The following is a 17,860-nucleotide window of genomic DNA, read 5'->3' on the forward strand; positions in this document are numbered from 1 at the left end:
TACTAATTTATGAATTTTCCTACTGAGAACATCTTGAGCAAGAATAAACAGAATTGGAGAAAGTGGGTCTCCCTATTTGAGGCCTCTACCAACTCCAAAAAACCAATTGGGCCACCATTAAGCATAATAGACAGTTTACTTGAGTGAAGAAGAACCATAATCCAGTTACAGAATTTAGCTGAAAAACCAAACTTTTTTAAGGCTCTGTATAAGAATTCCCAGCTCATAGTATCATAAGCTTGTGATATATCTAGCTTGAGATCTACATTATCCCCTCTTATAGTTGTTGACATTTCATTTACTAGCTCAGAAGCTAACAAAATTTGCTCATGAATGTTCCTATTTTTAACAAAAGCATATTGCTGCTGAGATATAAGATTTGGCAAATATCTAGTCAATCTCTCAATAATAATCTTGGTTATGATTTTAAAACAGAAATTGCTAAGACCAATTGGTCTAAAGCTTTTAGCAGTTTTAGTTCCTTTCATTTTAGGAATCAAGACAAGAAAATTGGAATTCATACCACTTGGAATTATGTTGTTTTTCCAACAGAATTGAACAACATCCAATAAATTACCTCTGATGATATCCCAAGCTGCTCTATAGAAGATTCCAATGAATCCATCAGGACCTGGTGCACCATTAACATTCAAATTAAAAACAACTTTTTTAATTTCATCTTTATCAGGACATTCTTCCAAAAAAGGTTATCAGCATCAGAAATGAGTTGAGTTACAACATCAAAAACTGATTGAACTGATTGGTACTCAAATTTCTTTTTAAAATAATCAATTAGTAACTCAGAAATACCCTGTTCAGTAGTTATAATATCACCAGAATCATTCTCCAATTTAGTAATTGTGTTTTGAGCTTGTCTCATTTTTATACTAGTATGTAAGAACTTAGAATTCACATCACCATCTTTGATCCAATTCAATCTAGCTTTATCTCTCAAAAAAGTATGGTAATTATTAGCAGCCATCTCATATTCACCTCTAGAAGTAACCAAATTGTTTAATAAAGATATATTGGTTGGATCAATGTCTGATTTAATAGTCTCTTCCATAACCTTGTCTTCAGCTTTTTTTAGGTTTTCTTGAACATTTCCAAAAACTTCCCAGTTCCAAACCTTGATGACTTTTTTCAGTCTTTTTAATTTGTTCATAAAAATAAAGATAGGATTACCAGTAATGTCTTCATTCTAAGACTCAATGACCACTTGTAAGAAGGAAGGATGAGTAAGCCACATTTGTTGAAACCTGAAAGGAGTATTTAGAGCTCTTCCAATAACTGTATCAGAACCAATAAGGGGACCATGATCAGAAAGCTCTCTGGTAGCTACATGATAATGCCAACCACTAAAAGTATCTAGCCATTTCAAATTAAAAAGTGCTCTATCCAAGTTACATAAAATTATTTTTTTCCCAACTCTGCCATTACACCAAGAGAACACCAGACCACTTTTAGGAGCCTGAATTAAACCACAAGAATCAACACAATCGTTAAAGTCACTCATTGCAGAAGTAAGAAGACTCCTACCACCCTTTTTCTCATTAGTATTTAATACAGTGTTAAAATCACCTATTATTAACCAAGATTTGTCAAGCAAACTTATTCCATATAAATCCTTCCACAAATCTCTTCTATTCATTGTATAAGAATTAGCATGAATACTAATCACCAACACACCACCTACCTCCACAGTAATACATTGACTAGAAGATTTAACTACATTAGGAGCTTGAATAGAGCAATTCCAAAACAACCAAATGTTTTTTTATTATTTTGTTTAGAATTATGAATAATTTTGGGGTTAATTGGAGTTTAGTACTTACATTTTGACCAAAGTTAATGTTTGGTCTAACATTTGTCCAACTTAGGGCTTGGTACCTCGAAATCACGTTGACTTCCATTGACTCTGTCAGGTCAAATTTTAATGAGTTTATAATTTAATTTATTTACTCAATTACTATTGTATCCTTCATTTTGTTAAAAATTCTTCCCAATGTCCATTCACGGCTGCATCTCTAACTCAAATTCAGAATCAAGAGAACCCAATTCAGCAGACTAAAAATACCTTTGATCATCATCAACCAAAATAGATTACCAATTGCTCATTCTCAGCAGCACCAAACTTTGTAATCTCATACATATCTTCTCGGTTCAAATTAGCCAAACTCCCCATATTCACATTTGAGAAAAACCCCTTTGTTTTTTCACGGCATCGCCATTTATTCAATCTGCAGGAACAACCCTCATCAAATTCTTGACCTGAACCCATTCGATTTCACATCCAGTTACCGCTTTCTCAGATGCAAATGAAGACCCTTCGCAATTCTTCTTTCACAGTTCAACTTCTTTCATAGTTCAAACATCACCAGCAACTCAATTAGGTCACACTTCATTAATTAAAACCCTGCAAATATTCTCGATCCATTAATTCCATTACCAACACCATCTTCTACCATCAATATCAGCTCTAAGATTCACTCTTCTATGGATCTGACAAAACCCCAACAAATTCCATCTCTGTTATTCAGTTTCAGACAACCAGAACCCTTATTTCTTCCTCTCTGTCCATCAATGAATACTACCAGTAGCCAAATCATTGTTCTTCATTAACGGATCTATTCAAATCCATATTATGCTCTCAACTCAAGGTCATTCTCAATTTGAGATTCAATTTCATAGCAGCAGCACTATTCTTTCCCTGTCTCAGATTCAAAGAAAAAACCTATTTAATATTCATCAAATCGGAATAGCATCGAACCCGTCTCTCAGAAAATTCCAGATCAAGGAAACCCCTAATTTCTTCACTGCTGGTCTCGATCGGATCAAATCAATCTTAAGAAAAAAAATATCTAAAATGTAACGGAGGCGAAAGAGGAATGTATCGGAGGCGGAAGAGGAAAGGAATAGAGTATTAGGGCTAAATGGTTAGTGGATATTTGATCTCAACCGTTCGCTAACTGGTTTTATCAGAGCTGTTAGATTCTAGTCATATTGTAAGGGTATACTTGTAAACTCATTATTAATTATAACATAAATTTAATTAAAATACGGTCAAAAACAGTCAACGTGATTTCCAGGTACCAAGCCGTAAGTTGGGCAAATGTTAGACCAAACACTAATTTCGGTCAAAATGTAAGTACTAAACTCCAATTAACCCATAATTTTATGATGCATACCAGGAAGTTTTATTATGCATTTTTGAACTTTAATTTTTGGTTCTACAATCCATATCGGAGATGGTTATTTGTTTTAACTAAAGAATATAGTTTATCCTTGGCCTTTTGTCTCTTAAAGCCTCTAAGATTCCAAAAAACAACTTTCATTTGAAAGGAGGTTGAGGAGGAGGAGTTGAACTCCCTTTATCAACCATATACTTCATACTTTCTTTACTAGCCTTTTTTGTAACTACAGATGGTTTTATAGGAGGCTTTTTCTTTCCAGTTATTTTGCTATTCTCAGTTGATTCAGGGACAAACTGAGTTATAACTTTTTCTTTTTGTAAAATAGTAACAGGTTGAGATATTGAACCAAATTCTAATAAGCTTGAAGTACTGATCTCCTTAATTTCTCCATCCTCAGATTCAGAGTATTCACTATCATTATCTTGTAGAATTTCATACTGATTATTAATAATTTGAATTGCAGGGTTAGTTTTAGGAATTAAACCTGAATTAGAAACCCCTCCAATAACATCAATAAAATGAACTTCACCATTAGTTTTAACTTCTGATGGAGGTAAAGAAAACTTTCCTTTAGTGGTGTTTGAAGTACTTGGACTTGAAGGTTGAAAGATCTCAACCAATTTAGGAGTTAAGCTTGGAACACGTGAGAAACCAACTGTGGAGTAGAAGTATCATTATGTGGATTCTTTTTTGGTGTGGAGTTAGGAGCCTTCTGTTCACCTGTGGCAGTAGATTGCTTGTTAATTCTGCATTCAGACAGTTGATGTCCAACAATTTTGCATTTGTTACAGAATTTTGGTAAGTTTGTTAATGTCACCCCTTGAGAAAAAGCTCCATATCTTGTAACAATCCATAGTTTATTAGGAATTGTTTTTGCTAAATCAATTTCAATTAAAACTTTAGCATAATATCCACTCTGATAATTCAATGTAGCTGCATCAACCTTGATTGGATTACCAATGGTTCTACTAATCTTGAAAAGAGTTTTCTCATCTCAGTATTCTAAACTTAAACCTGGAAACTGAACCCAAACCATGGCTTTAGAAGTACGTTGATTTTCCGATCTGAAATTTGGAATCCATTTCCTAACTCTTAATATCTGATCCAAAACTTCCCCAATTACCAGAGTTGATGTAATTTTCTTCTTCTTCATTATCTAACTTGATCGTAAAAAAAACCTTTACCCAGTGGTATCATTTGACATTTTCCTGTTAATTTCCATTGATTTTTCAATAAAGTAGTAGCTTCTGAAAATTTAATTAGAAGAAAATCCAGCCTCCCAATCAGAGAAAAGTTCCATACTCATATCTATCATTATCTTGATCATCAATCAAGTTAATTGCAGCGTGAATTTCAGGAGTTTTTGATAAGTCAAAAATCGATGGATGTATTTCAGATACATCGTTGTTAACCTCAAAATTCATATTGAGATGAATAAAATTAAAATAAAACTTGAAAAAATATCTAGAATAGAAGAAGAGAGTAAATTGAAACACCAATCATTAGATTCTTACAAGGAATCACCTGAAATTAATGAAGATTGAAGAAAAACTGAGAAAGCGTTGAAAAAAAAGAACTGAGTCAGTCACCTGAAATTAATGATCGGTTACCACATAATTATGATATTTAACCTGTAAGCGGTTGCACAAGTTATAGGATCGGTTACCAATTAATAAGACTTGTTGCACCTCTTACAATGATCGATTCCCCATGCTTGTGATCGGTTGTACCTCTTACTAGGATCGGTTCCCCAATGTCTAGAGCTGGTCATACAAATTACAACATATCGATCATACCATATCAGGTGATTACTTAAGATCAGTTTCACTAATAAAAGTCATACCAATACAAAAGCTAGGCATTATGAATAGTTTTACCAAGATACATAAACAAGTTATGAGCGGTTATACTAAGCACACATATTGGTAATCCAAAGATTTGCAATGAATAAAAATACCAATAAGCCTAGCGATTTCCCTTTCGATTCATAAAACAAGTTTATGAATTGTACATCCTTTAAACGAATGTAAAACATTGTTTCCTAGGACGAAATCTTCACCCATACCCATACATAATCACAATAGCATTCATACGATTATGTCGATGGATTATATACGAAGTTCAAAAGATGGACGTTATACTTCGTATTGTAATTCCTTAATACTATGTCTAACTAGAGTATAATCATTCACAGCTTCGCAGTTATGTTTTCAATATGCACGACTTGAAAGATACATTAGGAATGAAACAGTTCAAGTCGAATATTACTAACCTCAAGTGGAAGGATGATGTCATCGATGTAGCTCTTTACTTCTTCACATTCTTCAAGTCTTCACGTAATACTTGTAAGTCTCATATCTTAGTAACTTTCTAGCTAACCTATACGAAGTTAACTCTAGTAAATAATCAAGCGACTCTTTAAATGAGTTTTGATTCACTAAAATATGACAACCAAACTTGACATACCAACGCTTGGTGGGCTCAGCCGAGCTATGCTCTAACATGGGAGATAGTAATTCAAAAAATGCAGAAAAAGCTTGCACCATGGAAAAGAAAGTATCTAAATAAAGCAGGTCGAGTGGTTCTGATTAGAACTACTCTGGAAAGCCTGGATGTTTAGTTTATGTATTTACATTTTTTGCCAGTGTCTGTGGAGAAAAGGTTAAACACCATAATGAGGAAATTCCTTTGGGGGGAGGATGAGAATAACATGAAGATGAGCTGGGTAAATTGGAAAAGAATTTGTACTCCAAAGAAAAAAGGAGTTTTGGGATTAAGAATTCGAGGTTAATGAATAAATCCTTAAGAGATAAATGGCTGGGAAGATTTTGCAAGGAAAAACAAGCTTGGTGGAGGAAATTGATGTGTGAGAAGACTAAAGCTGATGCAGCTGATTTAGTTCCTTCTCAAGTTAGTGAATCAGTGGGAAGAAGCTTGTGGTTTAATATCTTGAAGGCTAATGATGATTTTTTTGATGTTGTTTCTATTCAGGTGAAGAATGGTATCTCTGTTAAGTTTTGGCATGACTGGTCGATTGAGAAAAGAGCGTTCAAAGACAAGTACCCAAGATTGTACAGGTTAAGCAGACAGAAGCTTTTCTCAGTGTCAGAGATGTATGATGATAGCTGGATATTTGCTTTTTCAAGAGACTTAGATCCAGCGGAACAAATAGATTTCTTGGAGCTCAAGTTTGATATTAGAAACGTTGTATTGAATCACGAAGACGAGGATGTAATTCAGGGAGATTGGTCTTTGAAAGCAATTTATAAGTCACTCACTGACCTGGAGCATGATTGGGATTGTGCAGCTGTTTTATCTAATAAGGTTGCTCCCCCAAAGATCTTATTTCTCGTTTGGGTTGCGTTGTATTCATCAGTTCCAACAAGAAGTATGTTAATGGATAACAGAGTAGATATAAACTCAGATCGATGCCTTTTCTTCTTTCATGCTTTAGAAACTTTAGAACATCTATTCACTCAATGCGATTGGGTTACATATGTATGGGATTTTTTCATATATGCTCTTCACATAATGTGGGTGATGCCGGGAGGTTTTAAGGAATTCATGCTAGGATAGAGTTTGCATACCAGAAACAAAAAATTGAAACATATTTGGAACTTAATCCCATTCGTCATCTGCTGGGAGATTTGGTTGGAACGAAACAGACGTGTTCACGGTGGGAGACCTAAATCTACATAGGAAGTTATTCATGCAATTAAGCTAAACATTCACCCGTAGAGCACGGATACTGATTTCTTTAGGAACGTCTCGATGAATCAAGTTATTCACCAATGGGAGGATGTAATGATTGTGTAACATGTGTTTGTTTCCATTCTGTTTGATTGGTCTTTTGACCATTGTATATATTGTCCATATTTTCTTCTTCTTAATATATCCTTCCTTTTTCAAAAAAAAGAAAGAAAAAGTTTTCCTTAAATTAAAAGAAAAAGGAAAAGAAAAAAAGAAAAGAAAGGGCTTGCGGCGCAGCTTGTTGCTCGCTTGCCTGCTATGTAACTCTTTATGTTTTCTTCTTTACATATTTCATGTGTTTCAGGAAGTCCCAGGTTCGATCCCTCAATGACGTAATATTGCAGGAATTAACATGGAAGGTAGAGTTAGCTTGCCCCCCTTGTGACACAATCTCAACTCCCCATCCGCTTCGACTCCGTTGACTAGATTATCCATAAAACTCGCTGGTAGGCTAACATAGCAACCTGTTCAATTAAGGTACTAGTACGTTGCTGGAGCTTAGCTTGTTAGGCTTCCAACCAGTTAACGTAATACTTTTTATCTAATAACAAATAAAAAAATAATAAACTTTATTTTCATAGACGCCTGCCTGTGAAAAATCCCCAAAATAAATAGAGAGAGAGAGAACTTCAATTCAAGTTCTAAAAGACTCCGAAAGAGAAAATTTTCTAGGGTTTTGTTTGTAAACGAGAGAGTAAAGAAAAAAACCATGGAAGGCGATGATGAAACAACCTCAGTAACAATGATAGATGATGAAATATACAGTAATGGTGGTGGTGAAGATAAACGAAGTAAACCTAATTTGAGTAGTGAATTACTAGATGTAGAAGTATATGCAGGTTTATACAGCGGCAGAACAAAGATAACGAGACTTATGTTCGTTGCTGATAGATGTGGTAATCAAGTCATGAAGTTAGATGCACTAAGAATGGCTTATGATGAGATTAAAAAGGGCGAGAATACTAATCTGTTTAAAGAAGTTGTTGAAAAGATTGATGGGAAGTTGGGGAGCGAGTATTGTTTAGATCAGATCTGGGTTGATAGTGTTGATCGCAAGGCGGAAGTCAGGAAGGAGAAGCTTGAGAGTGAACTCAATGCTTACAGGGTATGGTTTCGAAACTTTCTTAGGGTTTTTTTTGGTACTGTTTAGTTGTTTCTTTGTGTTTGTGTTGATCTTGATGAGATTTTGTTTGGTTACTTTGTTTGCTGAATATTCTTATTTTGATGTTGACACTGTTAGGAAATGTATGGTATGATTTTGTAGGTGAGGGTTTAGGTTTGGTGAATTAGTTGTTGTGATGTATTTGTGTTGATTTTGTAATTAGTCTGTGTTGCTTGATTTTGTAACTAGGTCACATTGTTGACAAAGAATCTGATTGTCACCTCATATGTTATATGAGGATGATTAGGTTTAAGGGTTAGTGACTTTACATTGCGTCTAATTGGGTGTATGGTGTTGTTTATTTGTATCTTTTCTAGTGTTGTTTATTTGTATGGTTTAATAAGAGCATGTCCTGTGTTGGGAAAAAGTTGTTTAATGTGGTGATGAAACATGGAGTTCACTTTTATTGCTGTGATTTGTTTTTTGTGTTTTGCATCCTTGTTATTCGATAACATGGATAGGAAATTGTTTGTTTCTTTTTTAAATTTTAAGCTTCGGTTACAAAATCCATAATATGGAGGCTAAATAAGAATATTCACCAACATCTCTGCTAGTTTTGGTTAATCACTATGGGTTAATTAGAGCATTCCCTGTGTTGGGAAATATATCCTTACGAATTGAGTGTTAATGAAACATGTATGAGCTATTCGAATGTGAACCAGTGGACACCACACATAGACTGAGCTTATATAGGTTTGGGTAACTTGAGTTACAATGCTCTTGATTTTTGTTCAAAATGTTATTGCTGTAATTTTTCCTTGTATTTCCATTACCTGTTGGAAAAAGAACTTTGTTTGTTTTGTATGTTTTCTTGGTTGGCTGATTATTTCAAGAATGATGAAGTAAGAATCAAATGAGATACACAATTGCTATTCTTTCTTTTGTTCCTTTACTCATAGTGACCTTGCATTTTGTGTCAAATGTTTCTTTCCAGACAAATTTGATCAAAGAGAGCATCAGAATGGGATACAATGATTTTGGAGACTTTTACTATTCCCATGGGCATCTCGGCGATGCATTCAAGAATTATGCTCGTACTCGTGATTACTGTACCACTTCAAAGCACATCTTACAGATGTGTCTGAATGCAATTTTGGTTAGTATTGAGATGGGCCAGTTCACACATGTTGCAACTTATGTTAGTAAAGCAGAGCAGACTCCAGATGCTCTGGACCCTGTTGCAATTGCAAAGCTACGGTGTGCGGCTGGGCTAGCTCACCTGGAGAGTAAAAAGTATAAACTTGCTGCTCGCAAGGTTTGTTTTCCATTCCATTTGTTCTTCAACCTTTATTAGACATATGGTAAGGTGCTGGTCACGATATAGTTTCTTTAACATGTACAGTATTGCATGATATAGAGGGATTAGCATATTATTGCATATCTATGCAATGCATTATCTTAGTCTCTTTGCTGACATGAGTAGGTATGCTATTATATTCTTAGTCTCTTTGCTGACATGAGTAGGTATGCTATTATATTTTTGATGGACTCATCTATAACCTTTATATATGTTGATCAATAGAATAAGGGAAACATGGTGAGTATATGAGTACGCCATAAACACTGTGCCTATTCCATAATAAAATGACTTTTGTAGCAAATGTCTGCATGGCCTTATCTTTCACTTTACCACCATACCATTCAGTTCATTACCTCTATTTGCAGTTCCTAGAAACAGGTCCAGAATTGGGTAGTACCTATACAGAAGTGATAGCACCTCAAGATGTGGCGACTTATGGTGGATTATGTGCACTTGCCAGCTTCGACAGGGCCGAGTTAAAGGCATGCACCTAACCTTCTTCTGTAATATAAATACGGTTACAGGTTAGAGATCTGAACAGGTTATATTTACCTCTTGATAATTTGTTTTGCAGAGCAAGGTGATAGATAATTTCAACTTCCGTAATTTCTTGGAGCTAGTACCTGAAGTAAGGGAGATTATTAATGATTTCTACTCGAGGTAAATTTATATGATTTGGGTCTAATCTTTTTGTCTCCACCTTCTTTACTTCTTTAAAGACCTCTTTGACCTTGTGCTGAACTATTGTGAATTGGGATTTTCTCTCAACCACATTTAGTATCAAGTATTAGCCTTACTTGTTTGCTCAAGTAGTTTCTTCAACCTTCTTTGCTTTACATCTTTTACGATCTTGAGTTTTCGTCACTGACATGTTTTCCCTCATTGCAGCCGTTATGCGTCCTGCCTTGAGTTTCTTGAAAATCTCAAAGCCAATCTATTGCTGGACATTCATTTACATGACCATGTCGAGACATTATACAGTCAAATCCGTCACAAAGCTCTCATCCAATATACTCATCCATTTGTGTCTGTTGATCTTCGTATGATGGCTGATGCCTTTAAAACTGATGTTTCTGGGCTAGAGAAAGAACTTGAAGCTTTAATTACTGACAACCAGATTCAGGTATTTTTTCAACTAATAATTCCTGATTCTCTTTGAATCCCAATACATATGCTAAAGGTTTTTATTTTGTTTTCTTTCTAGAGTTGTTAGTTTTTGAAGCTTTGATTCTCTTCTGCCAGTTTTTTTATCTATATCTCATGCTTCTGCTTGATATATACAGGCCCGCATCGACTCTCACAACAAGATACTATATGCAAGGCACGCTGATCAAAGGAATTCGACTTTCAAAAATGTTTTACAAAGTGGTGACGAATTTGATCGTGATGTAAAATCAATGCTGCTGAGAGCCAACGTTCTGAAGTTTGACACCGGCAGTCATCACAGGCATCCACATCACAGAAAATTTTAAAACTCTTAGTTGCGTTATCTTAGGCATTCTGATATGCTGTACATGGTCGACTTGGCTGGCCTTTTGAGTGGAGCCTCTGGATGTTCAAAACCCTAACAGATAGTTAATTGCGTACATTAATCCTTTTGGTATCCTATTGTTGGGATCATGTTTATAGTCGGGTTCTTTGGATTACTGTAAACTATAACTTGTTTTGTTTCACAGTAGAGGTTTCCTTTTTCAAAAAGCACACTTATATTATTACATTAAACTGAGTCCATAGATGAGTGAGGTACTAAGCATGTTAAAGGATCACTGCACCACTCACATAATCTAGAAGAGCAGCTTTGCTGTAGCAATAACTGATTTATTGCATCTTCTGGAGTGTACTGTACAAAGATGCTGTTGGTCGTACCTAATTTCTTGGATAGAGTGGGCTTACCCAAAAAGGTGTAATTCTTCCAGCCTGTGATATAAGCTTGCTCTGCCATCCTTTTAGAGGTTGGTCATGATACGATGTGCAGGTCTTGCATCCCTCTCTCCGGCCACAAGTGTAATATATCAGGTCTTGCATCCCTCTCTCCGACCTCAAGTGTGATATATCAAATTTAGTGGCATGAATTGTTTCCGTTTCTCCGAACCATATAAGCACAGCTAGAGAAGTGGTCCAAAGATTCTAGGCCTCTGGTATAGAAGATGCAAGTAAATTGCAAAACTCTCTAAAAGTTCTTTCTGGTGCATTTTCCTGGAGTTAGCTCCTTACACCGTTATGGTGGCATGTAAAAAAATTTGCGTTCTCCTATTGGTGGACAAAAAAACCACATCCCTTCCAACGATTCCATTACCATGGGTTAGGGAGTACTGCTCAACACGCAAAACTAGAAAAGGAAAGCATGTGAGAGTAGTAGAAGCGATTTAGGGAAGCACTTTTTCACATCCGTGAATTCATCTCCTCTTGCCTCTTGGGCATGTGCGCTGAGTGCTGTTTGGGCCCATTAGTTACTGTAATAACCACATGGCCGGACCGCCGTAGGCACTAGGCAGAGTGGATTTACTCTGACTGCTGCTTATATATATATACATACCACAAACATCAAAACCCTAGGAAAAAAAAGACCATCTAGATCACATCCAAGATAACCTGCTTACTTCCCTACGTACTAGAAGAAGCAGCAGCAGCAGCAGCTATGTCAATTTTCCCGGAAGACAGTCAAATATTTATCTTTCTCAAGTTACCACTGAATTCCATCGCAATATGCAGGTGCGTATGCAAGCTTTGGCACGATGTACTTTCAAAATCTAAATTTATAAAAGATCACCTTGATCATACTACCCGAGGTCATCACCCTAGCCTCGTGTTTAAAGGTATCGATTCAAGTTTTTATTCCATAGACTACGCTTCATCATCAAAACGACGTTATAATGCTGTTCAGCTGGATCATCCATCTCCATATGAGGCAGGTATTCAATTTGGAAGCATTGAATTTGATATCTTGGGTTCTTGTGATAGCTTGATTGCTTAGGTCTTTATAGGGCTTCACCTATTGACCTTCAAGGAGATTAATAACATTTGTGTCTGGAACCCTATAACCAGAGAATATAAGAACATTCAAATACGGCCACCATATTATTACCACTCCTTGTTAAACGTAGTTACCTATGGATTTGGTTATGACAGCAGCGTGGATGATTACAAGTTTGTAAGAATTGTCTACCGTGAGAATTGTAATCATTCTCAACTAGAGGTCTATACATTAGGATCGGGTTTATGGAAAACTATTGAAGAAATTCCTTATACGTTCTCTGAGACAACAGATCGTCCTGGTTTGCTTTTGAATGGAGCTTTTCATTGGTTATGCACCGCCGAAAAGACCTCCTCCTCATCTGAAGTTATTGTTAGTTTTGACATTAGCAATGCGAGACTCATTGACGTGTCTATTCCTGAAGAAACTACGAAGCAGGAAAAACTTGTGGGAGTATTGACAGACTACCTTTGTTTACTGAGCAGCACCAGAAGTCGCATTCATGTGTGGGTTATGATGGATTATGGAGTGAAAGATTCGTGGGATAAGCTATTTAACTTTGAATCTTATAATTTAGAGTGGAGTCCGCTATGGATTCAAAATAGTGAAATTTTTATGGCAGCTAAGAACGAATCTTTTTCGTATGATCCGAAGAAAGACATACTTAGATATGCGTTTGTTTTTGCCCCCGCGAAGGATAATCTAAGATTGGAGAAACAGACAACGAGAGTTTTTGTTATTATGTGAAGAGCTTAGTTTCCCTCAAGTCGGGGACTTATGTGCAGAAGAGGATAGTCGAGCGAGATAGGAAGAGGCGTAAGCTAGCATGATTAAGGTAAAAGATTATCATATATATAGGCTTATATGCCTGCAACTATTTAATTCGTAGACAACTGACACTACACCAAATCAAGAATTTGCTCATAGTAAAAAAGCATTACAAAAAAAATACAAACTAATTTTCTTAACTAAAATAAATAGTTACCGGAATGCAGTTATATAATGTGTGAGAATTTTGGCTAACTCTTTGAATTCATTAGGAAAATTAAGTTGGCTAACACTTTGATTTCATTACAATATCTATGCTAACTATTTACATTTTACACTTCATATTTATTTTGTAATGTACATACTATGTTATAAACATTATTACTGTTAAGATTACCAATAAACAGACGACACATGTCTTTTGGTTCGAGAATTTTTCTAACACTATTTTCGTTAGAAAATTTGTTACCTCTGATATGTAACAAATGACACTTTTTCGGTAGTCGGACCTGACATTTCCGATCACCGGCCCTGACATTTCCCGGCAGTCAGACCTGTCATTTCCGATCACCAGGACTGACAGTTACCGTCACCGGACCTAAAAGTTTCCGGTTTAAATTGCTTTTTAATCTAAATATAATCCATAAAAAATTGAAATCACAAAAATAAAAGAATTGAACACAAGAAATATATAATATATATTATGAAATCAAGAAGCACAGACAGACTTCACATAAAAGTAATTATGCAAAACATCACAGAAAGTGTAACCTAAGAAGTTATACACAAAGTGTGCTCCTCAAAACAAAAAGCAGGATATGTCTCCACTGCACAAAAAGTATAACTCAAGAAGTTTTCATTCCTCCAAAAACTCCACTGCACAAAAAGTAGTAACTCAAGAAGTTTTCATTCACCACCAGACTCCACAAACTCCATACGCGACACAGGCCAAACTACCCATTCTTTTGCAACATAATGTCGCAAATAATAGCAACCATCACCTTGAGGATTGTCAGGTACAGGACAGTCACCATCCTCGATCGTCTCAAGACACACTTTCCTCTCATCTGCATATAACAAGACTCCATTGCAGTACTCTCCTTCTGTGCCATACACAACATGACCTGTGGCAACAGTTTCCCTCTTTCTGTTGAAAAGAAGCACCAACTGATTCCCGTTGGGATTTTCCATACCAGCAGTACCTGGGTTTCTGTTTTGGTCAGGAAATTCAATATTGTTGTGGCCAGCAGAATGTTGGTTTTGTTGCTGCTTTGCCACAACTTGCATCACAACCTAATAAACAAAACAGTTAGTTGCTTTTGTGTCCATCTCCAACAGATAAGAGACTAATGTAAATAAAGTTGTAATATTAACTTTAGATGACTGGTCTAACACTTCTTCTACCACAAGCATCAACAAACAAACAAGACACACACTTTGCTACTGCATATGCATCAATAGAAAAATAGACATCTAAACAAGACTAGTCATTATCAGGTATGAACTTAAACAGGTATTGGATAATGAAAAGCTACAGAAATGCATTGATAACTCAAAAAGGCTCTTTACAAGGCCGTAAATCCCCTAAATAAGAAAGCATCCCCTTTAAAGTTTAAGCACATGCAAAAGTAGAAGAGGCGACTCCGACTTCCAAATAGATTTTTTATAATGCTTCAAAGAAAATCTAATTTTGGTGTCGTGGATCTATTCATCTAGCAGAAAGTCAAGCCTGCTTGCATTACTCACTTGGAAACGGAGGCCACAAAAAATATATATATATTTGCCATTTGTGTAAACATTCATCTTGCATTTATGTCAAAAGGATATCCCTAAGGAAAGGAAAAATAGGGTAGTGTGATGTGATGTAAATGAAGTTTGGGTTGAAGTTTTGATCTACTATTATAATGTTATTTTTTTCTGATTTTCTCGGTCCATCCAATCTAGTTCCAATTTTTTTTTTCCTCCTATAGTCTCATGCATCCAATTCTTGTGAAATTGAATTTGTTCAATGTACCTCAACCAAAAATGGCAAACCCTTTAAGACATGATTACAGTACTATGTACCGCGATAAAAAGAATAACACAATTATAGCATGCAAAGAAAATGTAACACAAACCAAGCAGAAAAAAGACTAGTAATGCCATAACGCAAAAAGCACCATTTATATGGGCTGATATCATTTCATATAGGACAAAAAGATTTTAAACGATCCTGATCGTTGGATTGACTAAATGGTATCAGCTGGTATAATAAGAGGAGATAGAAATTATTTATATGGGCTGATACCATTTCATATAAGACAAAAAGATCTTAAAAATCCTGATCGTTGGATTGACTAAATGTATCATCTGGTATAATAAGAGGGGATATAAATCAATAGTAATGCTGGCTTCAATCCATATAAATACATTTTTCTTTTGACCAGAATCCGGATTCTATTCTTATTCTTTTAATGGGCCTGTACATTGGGGTAGTGCTATTTAGGCCCATTAGTATAATAAGCCTGTACACGACCGGAGGCCGGAGGGAGCTAGCTGCGCATATACATGCATCTCCTACAACAACCCTACTAACAATAAAGATTATCTGGATCATATTTATATATCTAAGCTTACTTCCCTACGTACAAGAAAGAAACATCATCAAGCCTCCCGGAAGACATTCTAATGGATATCAAGTTACCAGTGGAATCAATCTTAAATTGTAGGTGTGTATGCAATCCCTGGCGTAATTTAATTTTTAACTCTAAATTTACTAAACATCACCTCAATATTACTACCAGAGATCATCACCCCAACCTCGTGTTTAAAGATACAGAATCAAGTGTTTATTCCATAGATAATGCTTCATTATCAGCTCGACTTTATAATGCCGTTCAGCTGGATTATCCATCTGTATCAGAGGGAGGTATTAGTATGTTATCTATTATCTTGGGTTCTTGCAATGGCTTGATTTGCTTAGGTATATATAAGGAAAATCAATCGAGCAAAAACTATATATAATAGTGCAAGTATCCATGCCACACGTTACAATGATCGAGGAGATTAATAGTATTTGTGTTTGGAACCCGACAACTAGAGAATATAAGAAAATTCCAATACGTCCCGTAAAATTTTTACTACTCCAAATACAAAGTAATTAACTACGGATCTGGCTACGATAGTATCGCGGATGATTACAAGTTTGTAAGAATTGTCCACCGTAAGGGATATAATTATTCTCAACTAGAGATCTATACATTAGGATCGGGTCTATGGAAAACTATTAAAAGAATCCCTGTTGTGTTACCACAACAACTTAATTCACAATAAAAAATAGGGTTTATTCTTAAATCACAAGGATAAGAGCCTGGGCGAAACGATAAAATGATGAAGAACACAGAGATACTGAAAATGGTTGATTATTCATTAACTCCACCAACCGCCTCTCTTACAGGTTTATAGTAACAAACCGTATTTGGTAAAGATGACTAATCCAGACAGTACACCTGTCTGCATCTAATCGGTAGCTCATAACTCATTAAGACACCCAACGATTACTAACGGCTAACACAATAAATACAACCCATACACAGATGCATGTAAGACTATTACTAAGGGAACTCAGGCACATAACAATGCCACCCTCTCTGGAAAATCCTTGTCCTCAAGGATTAAAATCAGGAAAATGTGCATGGACATTTGCAGAGTCTTCACAAGTAGCATTTTCTGCAGAAGCATTAGTCATTTAGTCCATTGAATGAGCATCTGATCAATCTGTCGACCTGCTATGGACATAGTTCTGGTATCCAAAATGGCAGTTGGGTGGAGAACAATGTGACCCTCATGATCAACAACTGGGAGAGAAGGAGATGGAGTGTGAAGAGTACCAATCTTCTTTTTGAGTTGAGAGACATGGAAAACAGGGTGGATCCTTGAGCTGAGAGGTAATTGCAGCTTGTAAGCAACAACTCCAATCTTCGGAAGAACTGTGAATGAGCCATAGTATTTAGCAGAGAGTTTGTCATTTTTTCTCAGGGCAATGAAGGACTGTCTGTAAGGATGTAATTTCAGGTAAACCATGTCACCAACATCAAAGTTTTTGTCTACCCTCTTGGTATCAACATATAGATTCATCCTTTCCTGAGCTTTATGAAGGTTTTCCTTAAGGAGATTTAGAACTTCATCCCTTTGCTTGAGGTAGTCCTCCACAGCAGCAACAGATGTGTTCACCGTAGAAGGAAAAACAAGATGTGGAGGCTCATACCCATATAGGGCCTTGAAGGGACTCATCTTGAGGCTAGTGTGAAATCTGGAGTTATACCACCATTCTGCTAAGGGTAGCCATTTGCACCAATTTTTTGGATTGTAGCTGGACATGCATCTGAGTTAGGTTTCCAAGAAAGCATTAACCCTTTCAGTTTGACCATCAGTCTGAGGGTGATATTCAATATTTAGATTTAAGTGTGTTCCCAATACCTTGAATAGTTCCTGCCAAAACAAACTAGTGAAAACCTTATCCCTGTCAGAGACACTGGAGCTTGGTAATCCATGTAGTTTGAGTACTTGATTTATGAATTCCTTAGACACAAATAAAGCTGTATGGGTGTAGAAGATGAATGGAATGACTATACTTAGTCAATCTGTCCACCACTACTAAGATGACATTCTTCTTGTCCCTAAGTGGTAAGCCTTCAATGAATTCCATGGAAATGTGTTTCCATGGTTGAGCT

General features: G+C 36.0%; 3 protein-coding genes across 3 annotated transcripts; 2 read left to right on the plus strand and 1 right to left on the minus strand.

Moving 5' to 3' along the window:
* Nucleotides 1-2: 2 nt before the first annotated feature.
* Nucleotides 3-2,281, minus strand: LOC113305190. Its single transcript, XM_026554279.1, has 4 exons — nt 2,108-2,281; nt 1,260-1,696; nt 811-1,148; nt 3-694 (listed from the first exon to the last, which is right to left on the minus strand). Exons 1-4 carry the CDS (start codon nt 2,279-2,281, stop codon nt 3-5), a joined length of 1,641 nt encoding a protein of 546 aa, XP_026410064.1.
* Nucleotides 2,282-7,539: 5,258 nt separating this feature from the next.
* Nucleotides 7,540-11,127, plus strand: LOC113304413 (COP9 signalosome complex subunit 1-like). The gene is made up of 6 exons (XM_026553518.1): nt 7,540-8,049; nt 9,041-9,361; nt 9,772-9,888; nt 9,981-10,066; nt 10,295-10,529; nt 10,690-11,127. Exons 1-6 carry the CDS (start codon nt 7,654-7,656, stop codon nt 10,876-10,878), a joined length of 1,344 nt encoding a protein of 447 aa, XP_026409303.1. The 5' UTR covers nt 7,540-7,653; the 3' UTR covers nt 10,879-11,127.
* A 985-nt stretch (nt 11,128-12,112) lies between these two features.
* LOC113305192 (F-box/kelch-repeat protein At3g06240-like) lies at nt 12,113-13,127 on the plus strand. Its single transcript, XM_026554280.1, has 3 exons — nt 12,113-12,143; nt 12,250-12,318; nt 12,511-13,127. The coding sequence occupies exons 1-3, from the start codon at nt 12,113-12,115 to the stop codon at nt 13,125-13,127; spliced, it is 717 nt and encodes a 238-aa protein (XP_026410065.1).
* The last annotated feature ends 4,733 nt before the right edge of the window (nt 13,128-17,860 follow it).

The sequence above is a fragment of the Papaver somniferum genome, chromosome 8, assembly GCF_003573695.1.
Source record: "Papaver somniferum cultivar HN1 chromosome 8, ASM357369v1, whole genome shotgun sequence".
NCBI lineage: Eukaryota > Viridiplantae > Streptophyta > Magnoliopsida > Ranunculales > Papaveraceae > Papaver > Papaver somniferum.